Source organism: Equus quagga, chromosome 2 (assembly GCF_021613505.1).
Source record: "Equus quagga isolate Etosha38 chromosome 2, UCLA_HA_Equagga_1.0, whole genome shotgun sequence".
In the NCBI taxonomy this organism is placed as follows: Eukaryota; Metazoa; Chordata; class Mammalia; order Perissodactyla; family Equidae; genus Equus; species Equus quagga.
The window spans coordinates 106617214-106631882 of NC_060268.1; the positions used below are offsets into that span (position 1 = coordinate 106617214).

General features: G+C 42.3%; 1 protein-coding gene across 6 annotated transcripts in view; it reads left to right on the forward strand.

Moving 5' to 3' along the window:
- DISC1 (DISC1 scaffold protein) overlaps positions 1-14669 on the forward strand; it is a 341872-nt gene that overhangs the window by 255909 nt on the left and 71294 nt on the right. For 4 of the 6 annotated variants that reach the window (XR_006887032.1, XR_006887035.1, XR_006887036.1 and 1 more), the window contains exon 10: positions 6936-6996. The exons of 1 other annotated variant lie outside the window; for it this stretch is intronic. Coding sequence is in view for 2 of the 5 variants with exons in the window: in XM_046650469.1 (XP_046506425.1) it covers positions 6936-6996 (61 nt within the window). In the remaining 3 variants the exon portion in view is untranslated. Of the gene's footprint in view, positions 1-6935; positions 6997-11550; positions 11624-14669 lie in introns of all 6 variants that reach the window. One more of the 6 variants, XM_046650484.1, reaches the window with a different exon arrangement.

A 14669-nucleotide genomic window follows, 5' to 3' on the forward strand; every position in this document is an offset into this window, starting at 1 on the left:
CCCTAATTTTTTGGAATAGCTTGAAAAGGATGTGTTAAATGCTCTCTGAAGGTTTGGTAGAATTCCCCAGGGAAGCCATCTGGTCCTGGGGTTTTATTCTTTGGGATGTTTTTGATTGCTGTTTCAATCTCTTTCCTTGTGATTGGTCTGTTCAAATTGTCTGCTTCTTCTCGAGTGAGCTTTGGGAGATTGTAAGAGTCCAAGAATTTATCCATTTCCTCTAGGTTATCCATTCTGTTAGCATAGAGTTTTTCGTAGTATTCTCTTATAATCCGTTGTATTTCTACAGAGTCTGTTGTTATTTCTCCTCGCTCATTTCTGATTTTGTTTATTTGAGCTTTCTCGCTTTTTTTCTTTGTAAGTCTGGCTAGTGGTTTGTCAATTTTATTTATCTTCTCAAAGAACCAGCTCTGTTTCATTGATACTTTCTACCACCTTTTTCGTTTCAATAGTATTTATTTCTGCTTTGATTTTTATTATTTCTCTCCTTCTGCTGCCTTTGGGCTTTATTTGTTCTTCTTTCTCTAGTTCAGTTAGGTGTAGTTTAAGATTGCTTATTTGGGATTTTTCTTGTTTGTTAAGATGTGCCTGTATTGCGATGAATTTTCCTCTTAATACAGCTTTTGCTGTGTCCCATATGAGTTGGTATGGCGTGTTATCATTTTCATTAGTTTCCAGGTATTTTTTTATTTCTTCTTTAATTTCTTCAATGATCCATTGCTTGTTCAGTAGTGTATTGTTTAGTCTCCACATCTTTGTGCCTTTCTCAGCTTTTTTCTTGTAATTAATTTCTAGCCTTATAGCATTATGATCAGAGAAGATGCTTGTTATTATTTCAATTTTTTTAAATTTGTAGAGGTTTGCCTTGTTTCCCAACATATGGTCTATCCTAGAGAATGTTCCATGTGCTCTTGAGAAGAATGTGTATTCTGCTTTTTTAGGGTGAAGTGATCTATATATGTCTATTAAGTCCAATTGTTTTAGTTTTTCATTTAGCTCCACTATTTCTTTGCTGATTTTCTGTCTGGATGATCTGTCCATTGGTGTGAGTGGGGTGCTGAGGTCCCCTACTATTATTGTGTTGTTTTTAACATCTTCCTTTAGGTCTGTTAATAGTTGCTTTATGAACCTTGGTGCTCCTATGTTGGGCACATAGATATTTATAAGCATTATTTCTTCTTGACGAAGTGTCCCTTTGATCATTATATATTGTCCCTCTGTGTCTCTCTTTACCTGTCTTATTTTGAAACCCACTTTGTCTGATATAAGAATTGCAACACCTGCTTTTTTTTCCTTGCTATTAGCTTGAAGTATTGTCCTCCACCCCTTCACTCTGAGCCTGTGTTTGTCCTTGGGGCTGAGGTGTGTTTCCTGGAGGCAACAAATTGTTGGATCTTGTTCTTTAATCCATTTTGCCACTCTGTGTCTTTTTATTGGAGAGTTCAATCCGTTTACATTGAGGGTGATTATTGATGCATGTGGACTTAAAACTGTCAATCTGTTGCTCATTATCTGGCTTTCCTGCTTTTCTCTTCCTGTGCGCTTTATCCTACCCATTTGATACTGCAATTTCTTATGCTGGGTTTCTTAGATTTTTGCTTATTTATGTTTTGTGTCTCTGTTCTGTTGTTTAGTTTAGTGTCTACCCTGAAGTTTGTATTTAGAATCCTGTGTATAATATAGTCTATTCTCTGGTGGTCTCTTACTTACTTGGCCTAGACTAATTTAGTCCCTTTGCTCTTCCCCTCCTAAATTATTATTTTCACTTCTTGTTCCAACTTGTGTTATGAGTTTGTAGTTAGAGTGATAAGATCGTCTTTGCTTTGGTAGTTTCCTTACCTTTATCCTAATGCTATAGTTGAATATTTGCTATCCTATTCTGGTTCTATTTATCTGTCTCCCTACTCTGTGGTTTGTGACCCCTTTCTCCCTTTTTTCTTTTTTCAGGTATGAGAGCCTTCTTGAGGATTTCTTGTAGTGGAGGACTTCTGGTTACAAGTTCCTTTAACTTTTGTTTGTCTGGAAAAGATTTAATTTCTCCCTCATATCTGAAGGATATTCTTGCTGGATAGAGTATTCTTGGCTGAAGATTTTTATCTTTTAAAGCTTTGAATATGTCACTCCATTCTCTCCTAGCTTGTAAGGTTTCTGCAGAGAAATCCGCTGAAAGTCTGATAGGGGCTCCCTTGTAGGTAATTCTCTTATTTCGTGCTGCCCTGAGTATTATTTCTTTGTCATTCCTTTTTGCCAATTTTACTACTATATGCCTTGCAGTAGGTCTTTTTACATTGACAAATCTAGGAGATCTGAAAACTTCCTCTACACACATTTCTCCCTCAATCCCTAGATTTGGGAAGTTCTCTTCTATAATTTCATTAAGCACACTTTCTGCTCCATTTTCCTTTTCTACGTTCTCGGGAATTCCTATGATCCTTAAATTCTTTCTCCTCATTGAATCTGCTATCTCTCTGATACTTTCCTCATTCCTTTTAATCCTTAGTTCTCTTTCTTCCTCTGTCTGGAGCCATTCAGCCTGTCTATCTTCGATTATGCTAATTTGCTCTTCTATGGAGTCTACCCGGGCATTCAGGGAATCCGTATTCTGTTTTATCTGGTCCATTGTGTTTTTCATCTCTAGTAATTCTGTTTGATTCTTCTTTATAATTTCAATCTCTTTTGTGAAGTAACTCCAGAACTCGGCTTGTTTCTCTATCTTTCTCTCTACCTCATTGAGTTTTTTTATTATAGCTGCTCTGAACTCATTTTCATTTAGTTTACCTAATTCCAAGTCCTCAGGACTTAATTCTATGTTTTTATTGTTTTCCTTCTGGTCTGGGGCTTTTATAAATTGCTGGATGGTAGAGGAGCGGTTTTTTCGCATGGTGGTAGAATTCGCTTGCAGTTACCGCCTGTCGCCACTAGATGGGGGTCGAGAGCCTCGTGTTCTGAGCTCTCCACCTTTGGGCAAGATGTCGGCACCCAGTGCGCTCTGCAGGGGCGGGGGCGGTTTCTCTCGTGCACTGATCTGGATTCGATCAGTTCTGTTCTCTGGTCTCCCGCCCTGTGTTTATGGGGTCCCCCAGCAGGGAAGCTTTCCCCCGTCAGCGGGTTTCCACTGTACCAGCGGCGGGAGTCCTAGACGATCCCCTGGTCACACGGCCCCTCCCCCGCTCCTTCCTGGACCCGCACGGAGATCCCGGTTTCTAGGGGATGGAGCGATGTTCCCTCTTACCCCGTTCCAGCTCCTCCGAGGCAGGCAGTAGGGGCTCTGTCTTCTGTCTTTTGATACTGTAGGTCTCTGAGTCCTGGCATTAGGTTCATTAGCTGAAATTCAGGTGGTTTTTTTTTCAGTCCTTTGTTGTACTTTGGAGGGGAGAGAGTCCCAGGTCAGCTCACCCGGCCCTTTTGCTCCGCCTAGCATTCAATTTCTTAACAAAAGCATTAATGTGGTATACACCTGAATTATTTTTAAACATAGGAATATGGCTTTGTTTTCCTCAGGGGAGGAGGTGCCATGCATTTGTATCCTTTGGATGAACGGGGCTCTCACAACATAATCATATGATCGCAAAGGACTTAGTTACTCTCACTCCCTTAGTGATACCATCTAGTCTCATTGCTTCAATGCCAGTGTCCTCCAAATGTCCCTCTGCACTTCAGACCTTTTTTAGAGTCAGATATCCAACTTCACACTTGACATCCCCACTGGAGGTCTAGAAAACTCAAATTTGTCATATCCAAAATTGGACTCTTTTTTTAAGCTTCTCAATTGCCTTTATTTTTTCCAGCTTTAGTGAGGTATAATTGACAAAATAATTATAAGTATTTAAAGAGTACAATGTGATGATTTGATATATGCATACATTGTGAAAGAATTTCCCCTCACTGGGTTAATTCACACATCTATCGCCTCATATATTTACCATTTTTTTTGGTGAGAACATTTAAGGTCTACTCTCTTAGTAAATTTCGATCCAAAATGGAACTCTTGCTTGTCTCCTCAGACTGGTTCCACCTACATTCTTCCCATCTCTGTTGATGGTAACTCTATTTTGTCCAGTGGCTTGGGGCCACTGTAGTCATTCTTGACTTGTCTCTTTTCACACACCTGAATTCAGTCCATCAGGCACTCCTGTTGTCTGTATTTTCAAAATGTATCTAAAATCTGCGTCTTAGCACCAACTCCTGCTGACACCCTGGTCTAAGTCCCATTACCTTGTCCTGGGTGATCTCTCTAACCTCTCTGTCTCTGCTTCTCTCATGTCCTCCTACAGTCTATTCTCAACACAGCAGCCACAAGCCAATTTGCAGCCATCCTTCTGCAGTGTTTTCCTATTTCACTCAGAACACTCAAAATCCTGATATGGCTTTCCAGTTACTACAGCTGTCTAACAAATCATCCCCGAACTTAATGACTTACCACCATTTATTATGTGCACAAATTCTGTGGGCCAGGAATTGAGACAGGGAGCAGTGCGGATAGCTTGTCTCTGTTCCATGCTGTCTGGGATACTCAGATTGCAAGGCCCAAATCATCAGAAAGCTCACTCACTCACATATCTGATGGTTGAGGTGGGCTGTAGGCTGAGACCTTTGCCCAGGCCATCATCCAGAACACCTACAGACAGTCCCTCCATGTGGCTTGGGTTTCCTCACAACATGGTGGCTGGATTCCCAGGAGAAAGAGCCAGGCAGAACTGGACGCTAGCCTCACAAGTTATATAGTATCCCTCCTGTCATACTCAGTTGGTTGAAACAGTCATAGCTTGTGCAGATTCAAGGGGAGGGAAATAGATTTCACCACTTGATGGAGAGTGGCCAAGTTCTGGAAGAGTGTGTGGGACCAGAGATATCAGCATGGCACGTTTTGGGAATATAATCTGCCACAGTGGCGTACATGATTGGACCTGTGCTATTTCTCTGCCTTCATCTCTTCTCCCCAGAGAACGTTCTTCAGCCACATGTTGCTGGAGCACTCAGGCATGCTCCCGCCCTAGGGCCTTTAGACTGGTTGGTTCACCTGCCTGCTCTGCTCTTCCCAGCGTGCCTGCTCACCCTCCCCCTAAACTCTCCATGCTTTTACTTAGATGTCACTTCTCCATGATGCCTACAGTGACCACTCTGCAGCCCCATCCTGATCTCCTTCTCTTGTTTTATAGTACTTTCCAGTTTCTAGTAGTCTATGGAACTTTTATGTTTATTATTTATTATCTGCCCCTACCAGAATTAAGCACTACATATGCAGGAATCTTTATCTCTTCTGTTCACTGATTTATCTCAAGGGCTAAGAACAGTGTGTGGCACATAAATATGTATAGGATGGGAAACAGAGCATTTCTGGGTGGGACATTCTGAATTTGCAGTACTTGCTCCAGATAAACCAGTGAGCAGATCTCTGCTTTATGGAACCATATCACCATGACTAAGTCCCCATGCCAGCACAGTACCTGCCACATAGTAGATGCTGAAAAATAAATATTTAACTAGTTTATTTGGAGAAAAAAACTTAGCACCACTTCATTTGTAGGTTAGGCCAGAATGAGTCAACAAAACAGACAAACTTAAACAGTTCCTTTCATTGTGTAAATTTCTTTTTTTATCTGTTATAAATTAATGAACCAGAACTTTTGTTTGAATTTCTGTCTCAATATTTGGTTTCTTTATGAGGAATTTCAAGGTACTTTTTCCGGTTCCAAATACTGCCCCTTCTCCCTCACCTCAACACACATATGTTGACAAAAGTAGGGTCCTAAGAGTCTCCGGGGCAGAGAGTCAGGCAGCATGGCTTCTGTTTTCCAGGTATGCCAACTTGAGAGTGTTAATGTGTCCTTCGGCATAAATTACCTTTGAGAACAAGGGTTGGAATAAAAATAATGATAAATGCCACAATAACATTAATAATAGTGATGATAGAAATGGCAACGACATCAATCACTACAACTGCCATTGGATGGAAACTTCTCTGCTGCTGTCTGCTCTTCTGGGCACTTCCTGTTCACATCTCCGTCATTGATGACCTTGAGAGGAAGGCACTTTCGTTCCTCAGAGGAGGAAGCAGAGGGTATCAGAGCTTGCCCCAAATGCACCAAATCTTTTTTTTGTTAGTAAAGTACCTCTTTGATCCATTGAACCATAAAATCATCTACAGTCATGTGCTGCGTAATGATGTTGCGGTTAACAATGGAATACATCTATGACAGCGGGCCCATGAGATTAGTACCATAGAGCCTAAGTAGAGTGTAGTAGGCTATACCATGTAGGTTTGTGTAAGTACACTCCATGATGTTCACACAATGACAAAATTGCCTAACCACACCTTTCTCAGAGTGTATCCTCATTGTTAAGCGATGCGTGACTGTGCCATACCCCTTCACCATTTGGTGATTATGAAGCACTGAGTTTATTTCTACTGAGTAGCTGATGTCACAGCTTTGGAAGCTGAGCAATTGATTTCCACTTACTGGCAGGATCATGTTTCCATTTATTTTTCAGTTAAAGGGTGTGCAATCCCGTACTACCACTGGTGAGGTTCCTCTGGTTCATCCATAGGCCAGGAGTTGTTCCTGTCTCTGGTTCTCTTTCCCATACTCTACAGCCAAGCTCTTGGCTACCAGGGGGAAAAGGCGAGAGGCACAGAGCACAACAGGGCCCATGCTGGACACCAAATGAGCTGCCTTTGAGAGCGCAGTGCAGGGGCAGCATAGTGCCCTGTTCCTGGGCTCTGACCCTTGCAGAGACACTGGAGGCCTCAGACCCTTCCAAAGCATCGTTCCAGGCAGCCGCTCCAAATGCATTCAAGTGTTTTCCAAGCACACGATGTTATCATTATTAGTGGCTTGACTGCAATTCTTTGATTGTTGGCTTCTAGTTGAGCAGTTCTGGGTTTTGTTCAGTCTTTGGCTACGATTGCATCAACTTGGGTTTTTGCTTTGCAGAAACAAGTGTGAAGGAGAATACTCTGAAGTACATGGAAGTGCTTGAAAATAAACTGCGCAGGTAAGGATGACAATTTTTCCTTACAGACACCATGTCGCATTGGGATTTTTATTATAACAGGATTTAGCAAAAGGAAAAAAAAGGCTAGTTAATTTCTGTAATAAATTAACAAAGAAAAACACAAAAAGAAGTCCTTTGAATCCTGTAACAAAAGAAGCAGGTGCCGTGCAAGCATCTCCTACCCCTTTTCTCCTGTTATAAAAGGTAAATAGATTAGGACGTTTAAAAGTGTCTGGGGAAGATTACAGGATAGTTTTTATTTTCCAGAAGAAGAAGAATCTTTGGTATGTTAAATTCAGAATTCATGCCTTGGTCCATTTTTCTTTTCTTTATAATGTCTGAAAGGGCCCTTATGGATTTTGACCAAGCTCATATATGTTTTAGAACAATATAAAAATGTACATCTTAGGTTCTGTTTTGAATCCTGAATCAAAACCAGCGTGAAAATTCCTGGTTACCTTTTCTTTGGTTTTTTTAACCCAATTAGGAATTCAGATTTGAAAACCATTTGGGATGCTGCAGTCAAGATATTTCTGGGTTTTGTGGATGTGTACTCATGAAAATAAACCCCAGCCACCAGGATCTGTTCCTAATTAAGGAAACAAGTACGAGAATGTAATATGTGCCTTCTCCCCTGGGAATCATTTAGCTTTATGAAGAAGTTTTGCTACTATTTTGGAAATTGTTAAATAGCTTTAAATAAGCTATGCCTTAAACCTTTGTCTGCTAAGATAATGCCATCGGCTAAAATACTGCTTTTTCCCTTAAGAGATCTTAAGAGAGGCTGCCTTGCTGAATTCTACTCTGCAGAGCAAGCAAGGTACTGCAGGATTTATTCTAGTGCTTGGAAAGTAAGTTCTTCCAACCACTGACTGATATTTCCCTGCTTCCCCGTGCCCCTGTCTTGGGGAGGAACTATGACGAAGGCGGTCAGTGGAGAGTGTGGGGTAAGGAGCACATGCAGGTTAGAGGCATCCTCTAGGGAAATGCCTCTCCTTCTTAGAAAGGAGGATGCTTGTCTGGGTCAGGTGTGCTGCTCTGAGTCGGGCCTCCTCCTCTCCCATGTGATCTGAGGCAGGTTTCAGCATATCCCTCTTGATCTTAACTCTGGCAACCATTTTTTAGCCATAAGCGCCACGCACATCATACGTTCCTATAGGGTATTAGACAGCAAGTTGGAGTTGCAAGAGCACGGGTATTGATAGAGAGATGCCCACGTGAATTGCAGCTCCACCTCTTATCAACTACCTAACATCAGGTAAATGTTCACCTTTAGTTTCTTTAGTTATAAAACGGAAAGGAGGGTACCTCCCTTCCGGGGTCACTGTGTGGATTTTATTAAACACTGTACGTAAAACACTCACATCGTTGGCAGTCAGCAAATGTTAGTTACTTTCATCCTGCTTCTGATCTTCACTCTCCTTATCATCAGACTGATGGAACAGTCATGCCCAGGACTCATCCTTTTCCCTCCAAGCCAGCTCTTCCTGCTGTGTATCCAGCCCAATGAATTGCCCATCACCCACCTGGTCAGGCCCTCCCGCTGGCTGCATGTGTGGAACCATGGACTCATGCTCCCTCCCCTTTCCCTCATCTCCCACTTAGATTCAGTGACTGAGTCCTGCCAATTCTGTGTCTTTACTATCCTCCAGCCTGCCTCCTTTCACCATGCTAGTGTGGGTCTGTCTTCTCTCACTGAATGACTGTAATAGCTGCTTTTTGTGTTTTCCTGTCTCCAGTTTTGCCCTTCACTCCATTCTCCAGGTGGTCTTAATGAGCAACTTCCAATAAAATCTGGTCATTGCATGTCCCCATCATTCTAAAGATAAAGCCTTAAGATCTTACCACGGCTCTTGGCCTTCTTCCATGTGGCCTCTGTGTATACTTGAGCATCATCCATCACCACATTGTCGCCACCCTTCTCCAGTCTTACTGATTCTCTTATTTTTCCTAATGCTACTGTGTCTTGTTCTGGAGAGAAACTAATTTAGGAGGGGAAATGGTCAAGGGATATTATTCAGGAAAGAATTAGGTTGAACCATGTGAAAATACTGATGTTAGACCATTTTTGATGAAGGAAAATGGCAATTTCACATGGTTCAACCCAATACTTAGAGATTCGAAGTAATCTTCAGGAGGGGCAGATGGTGTGGCCTGAGACTGGCCAGTCTCCTTCCCTGTGCACACTGGGTTATGCCTGGGCTGCCCGCTCTCACCTCTCCCTTTGCATGTGCTCCAATGGGCCCTCCCAGCGCCCACCAGCCCTTCATTTGTCTAAGCCTTTTTCATCCTTCAAGTTTTAGGTGTCTCCTCTTTGAAGCCTTCCATGAGTCCCCAAGACTGAGTAATGTGCTCGCATTGAATTATTCTTCTCACTTTCAAAGTGCTTAATATCAGGTATTGAAGGTTATGTCTGTCTTGTTCAGAATGTATCCTCAGTGATTTGACAGTGCTGAGCAGCATAGGGGTGCCCCAAAAATATTTGTTGAATGAATGATTGAATAAATGAATGAATGAATGCAACTAATTTATAGACACCCCCCTCTCATCTTGCATCACCTTCTGTCTCTCTTCCTCCTTTCCAGCTATGCAGATACATGACCCACACATATTCCTTCCTTAAGATCCTTCAACAGTCTCAGATTACCAGAATGGTAGGTGGCCCATCCTACAGCCTACTTCCTGAAGGCTCTTTCCCTTGCTGTTTCAAGCTGTTAAGGGGCCTGGCTCAGATTTGTTTGAACTGGTAGGGTAGAAACAATGGAATGGAGAGGAGAAAAAGCAGCTGGGGGTCTGTAGCCCCGCTGGCAGTAGGGAGAGTAGCAGACAGGCCAAGAAGTGGTACACTTGAGGGGCACGCAGGTAGTTTTATTGCTGCCTCAGAGCAGGGGGCCAGACTGGATGCCGGTGGAAAGTGTGGTAATGATCAGGCTCTCCTTCCTGCGACAGGATCCCCCTCCCCGCCAGGCCTGAGGAGTGATGGTTGGATTATCCCATTATAGTCACAGTTCTTTCCAAGAGGATCAACATCTTAAAACAAAAACATAATTTTTAGCAACTGGTATGATTTATATCATAGTGGCCGCCCAATTAATATTGCAAGATATTGACTAAAGCCAGGTGATAGATGCAAATGAAATCTTTGTTATTTATTCTGATTGTCTGTAGCATCTCTTGGTCTTACAGGGGTTTAGAAAGAAAATAGCTGAGAATTGAATAGATTGCCCATTGCCCATTAGAATGTTGTAGAGGACACACGTTGTAATTCGAGAAACAACAACATTTGGACGTAGCCAGTTGTGATTTTGGAGACAAATGTAAATGGCAACAATATCTGTGTTACTATCTGAGTGTACACTGAGACCTGGAGACCCAAATACTGAGACACACTGGGGTGGGCTCAACGTTCCATTCTCTATCAAGAAAGTCAAAAGAATTGGAAAGTTAGGAAATATCTGATGCTGTCAGCAGTTCAAAGGGATATACTGCATTGGACAAAATAAAAAGTGGTCAGATATCAAATGGAGGCTTTTAGTATATATTTAAACTCTGTTTCCACTGCTACTACCTTTGACTTGGCTCGTTAAATAATCTAACAGCCTCGCTCCCTCTGGCTTCACACCGCTTCAGTCTATTCTCCCACAGCCAGAGCGACTTTATTACAGTCATTTTTATAATCCTTTTAGGCTTCCTTTGCATCCAGCATAACATCCACAGTCCTTATCATCCCCCAGGGGCTCTCCACGAGGTGTCTCCAGCCTACTGCTCCAACCTCATTGCTGTAATCTCACCTGCAGCCAGTGCCCAATGCTCCAAACTGGCTGGATGCTTTCGGCCCCCAGTTCACCTCCTGCACAGCCGAGTAGCACCTTTGAGGAGCCCTGTCCCCAGCCAGCCCCTGAGGGTGAGTGAGTGCACACTCACCCTCACCACTCGGCACTATATTCCTTCTCTATAGAGCCTTTCCGGCTTCCTCCTGCTTCCTTCTTGGTACCACAGTGGGAGCCACTTACAACCATTTGTTGCAATGACTGCAGTCTGATTCTATTAGACTGTGAGCTCCTTGAGGAGAGGTTCCAGACCTTACTTGCTTTGTATTCCAAGGGGCTTCACGCTGTTTGGCATGTGGTAAACATTCAATAAAATGGTACTGAATGCAAGAATGCTGGATAAGTAGCAATTGTATCTTGAAATTTCATCCTTAGCTATTAGATTCAAAAAGTCAAGACAGCCTAAGAAGATGTAACGCACCGGAACTCCATTTGTCTTGCCATCAAATCTTAGTGGTACATAAAAGAATAGAAAAAAATCTGCTCTAAAAAGCTTTTCACACTTATTCTTACTCCTTCAGGTTTATTGCATGATATTTTGGCCTAGCTCATTTTTTCTTACGGCCGAAACTTGCTTTCATTTCCATTTTCTCCCCGTTATTATTCTCTGTTAGCTATCTTTCTCAAAGAGTCTAAAGAAGTGTTCGAAATCTTGATGGCTTTTAGTATTTGGCTACATTTGTTATTGATCACGTTCTGTCTTCTATCTCTAACCATTGTACAGGGGAAATTCGTTATTGTCCAACGGCAAACTCATGTCTCGGGCTCGTGTGCACCAAGCCCTTCACCCTAAGGCTGTGAGTAGTGGCTCCACTTAAACTCGTGGAATGTCTTGTATGCATGGCTAATAGGAAAATTTCTCTTCTTTCTAGCATCTCTCAGTCTATCTCTACTTTTGTTTTTCCTGAAGTTGAATGTAAAACGTTTCTGCAAACTATAGGTGCAGTTGAATGGATTATAGGTTGTTTTTGTTTCCTTGTGCTCTTCTCAAGTGTTTTTTTTTATTTTTGAGTGGGCATCATACTTTTATAATCATAAAAGAAAACAGAAAAATCATTAAAATCTGTTTTGAATATGGAAAGTAGTTAGATAACTTCTTAGAGACCCTTCTCAGCTTTAGACGGAACTATCAAGAACTCATTGGTTTTATCTGAAAATTACTTTAAAGTTTAGAGACTATGTTTTTCCAAAGGTGACTTGGTTTTGTTAGAAAAAAACCCTAATATTTAGTTTCTAATTACCTTGGAATTTCAACATGGACAGCCTGATGCGAAATGGTAGCTAGGAGAACTCACTCTGCTCATGCACATCCAGAAGTGGCCAGCTGGAGTGAGCAGGGAGAGGAAAGTCATGGTGGCTTCTGCCTGGGTCCCCTACCACCTTCTCAGCTTGTCTTTCTGGATAGCTCTGCCTTCACTCCAGAAGTTGGCAAAATCTGAGTTAGACAGCTTACCCGAGTACTCATTCGGCGAAATTGTATCGACCTTCTATCTAAGCCAGCACCCTTGTAGATGTGAAGGACATAAGAAGACCAAGGCAATGTCCCTGTGCTCAAGGGCATGCCGTATAGTGGGGAAGCAGCATCGCACCCAGAACTGTGCCAGGTGAAGGGGTGCTCCCAGGCGCCTTTGAGACCAAGGTCTGTCCCTCAGCCGAGGCTCCCAGAGCCTGTCGGTCATGGCCAAAAGCAAGTGTTGATGACCAGCTGCCCACAATCTAATGAAGATGGGAATTAGGGCTGGAGATGGGGTCTCCAGGGCACTTGTTTCCGAAGCAGCTGCGCACAGGGCGGCCCACTGAGGTGTGGGAAGACCATGTTAGAATTTCTATTTGACTTTTGCATTTCACTCATTTAAAGTTTGTCTTTGAAAATGTTTTATATAGAGAGAGAGAGATAGTACTACAATTTATGAAACAAATGTTAGAGGCATGTTCATAATTTTCTTCCTGATGAGTGTATGCATCATAAAAAATATCAGAGACAGTGCTGGAGATAATATTCATTTACTTGCTTTCTAATATGGAATCAGATATCACATTCAGCTTATGACCACCCCATCCAGCAGCCGTCTTTGTCTTCACATCCACAAAGAAAGAAAAGAGTTAATTCTTTCAGACCACACAAAGGAGATATTAGAGGACAGAAATGTGAAGACTGAAAGGGCAGAATCACAAGAGGCAGACGAGAGGGAATTGAAAAATGCGGGACTGTCGGTGTGGCCCTTGACAACATAATAGCTGCCAGCCTGAGAGTCTGCTTATCCTAGAAGTACTTTCCAAACCTGACCGAGCGATGCTAGCTTTCATGGCGGGCATAGAGGCTGCTCCCTTACTTCCTAACCGGAGTTCAACAATGAATGGAATTCTCTGAGACTCCACATATAATGCTCTTTATTCTAAATTATGCAAGGTAATTTTGAAGCTCCCGTGGACCCGGAACAATCCATTTTCAACCCACATTGAATTTATTTCAAAAGCTGTTGAGGGAAATGAATATAAGAAATGGCAGACAGTAAATAAGCAACTGGCTGCCATGGGAACCCTCTTCCCCCTTGGTACAAAGAAGAGGAAAGCAGATGCACGTGGACATATCCATTTATTTTTCGTACTTTTATTTTATTGTTTTGTCACCGACGTATGCCTTCCTCCTCTCCCTCTTGACAGGCACAAGTCAGACATGTCACTGCTCTCCCCAGACCTCGCTTCTTCACGGAGAGCTCAGTGCCTTTCTCCTGTTTCTTCGTGACCTTGACCCCTTCTTGTTTTTCTTCTGCAGTCTCAGAAAGACGGGGGTGCTCAGCTTCTTTCTTTCCCCTCCTTGATTTGGGGTGACCTTCGCGCGTCCACCTCCATTCCCAGCTGGGGGGGATTTGTAACAGCTCCAGCTCTCTCATTAGCAGGAGACGGGTCGGGATGCAGACACTGGGAAGTGCATTGTTCCTCTTCATCCCTGCCTGATACATGGTCTCTCTCCTGAGTTGAAGCCTGTCTATCCTTTCAGATGCTGTTCAAGTAGATGTGGCCCACAGTGATTTCTCCCTCTTCCAGCTCCTCTCCTGCCTCCTGTCTCTCACACAACCTTGGGACATGACTTTTCCTTTGATCTGTCCATGTTCTGCCTTCTCACCTCAACTGCCCCCTCAGGGCTCAGTCCTCACACGTAGGAAATACTTGTGACTTCATCCATTGGTTGATAGAGACCTTTGTCGCAAGGCCACATTTCCCCTCTAAAACCAGATAAATTGATCCTACACATCATTTACATGACAGCCTTCATGAAAATATTCATGGTTAGATATGTCCACTTTTGAATAGTGAAGCAATTTGGTTATATTGTCTAATTCTCCAGGAGAAACAATGATCTAAAATACCTTATTGTTTTGAAATTGAAATTGAGAAGAAAATGTAAAGCACTTAATTCCATAAAATTCTACCTAATCATTAATTTAATATGTAATCATTGATTGTTCATACTGAATTTTTAAACTTATTTCATCTCATACCAGGAAAACTTTAAGTATACTTAAAATAATGCTTAAGTACATAAAGACACATTCATACAGAAAAAAATAATACATAAAATATAACAAAATGGCACAAATTAAAAAAGAGTAGGCAAAAAAGGAAAAACAAGGGTAGGGGAAATACTGGTAACATTTTATGGGAATTAGAGGCACCGCCATAGTAGTGTACTATGCTAGACGCTGAATTAAGGATGGCTGATATGTATAAAACTAAGTAACACTTTAAAACGTATATGTAGGGGCCAGTCCGGTGGTGTAGCAGTTAAGTTTGCATGTTCCGCTTTGGCGGCCCGGGCTTCGCTGGTTCAGATCCCGGGTG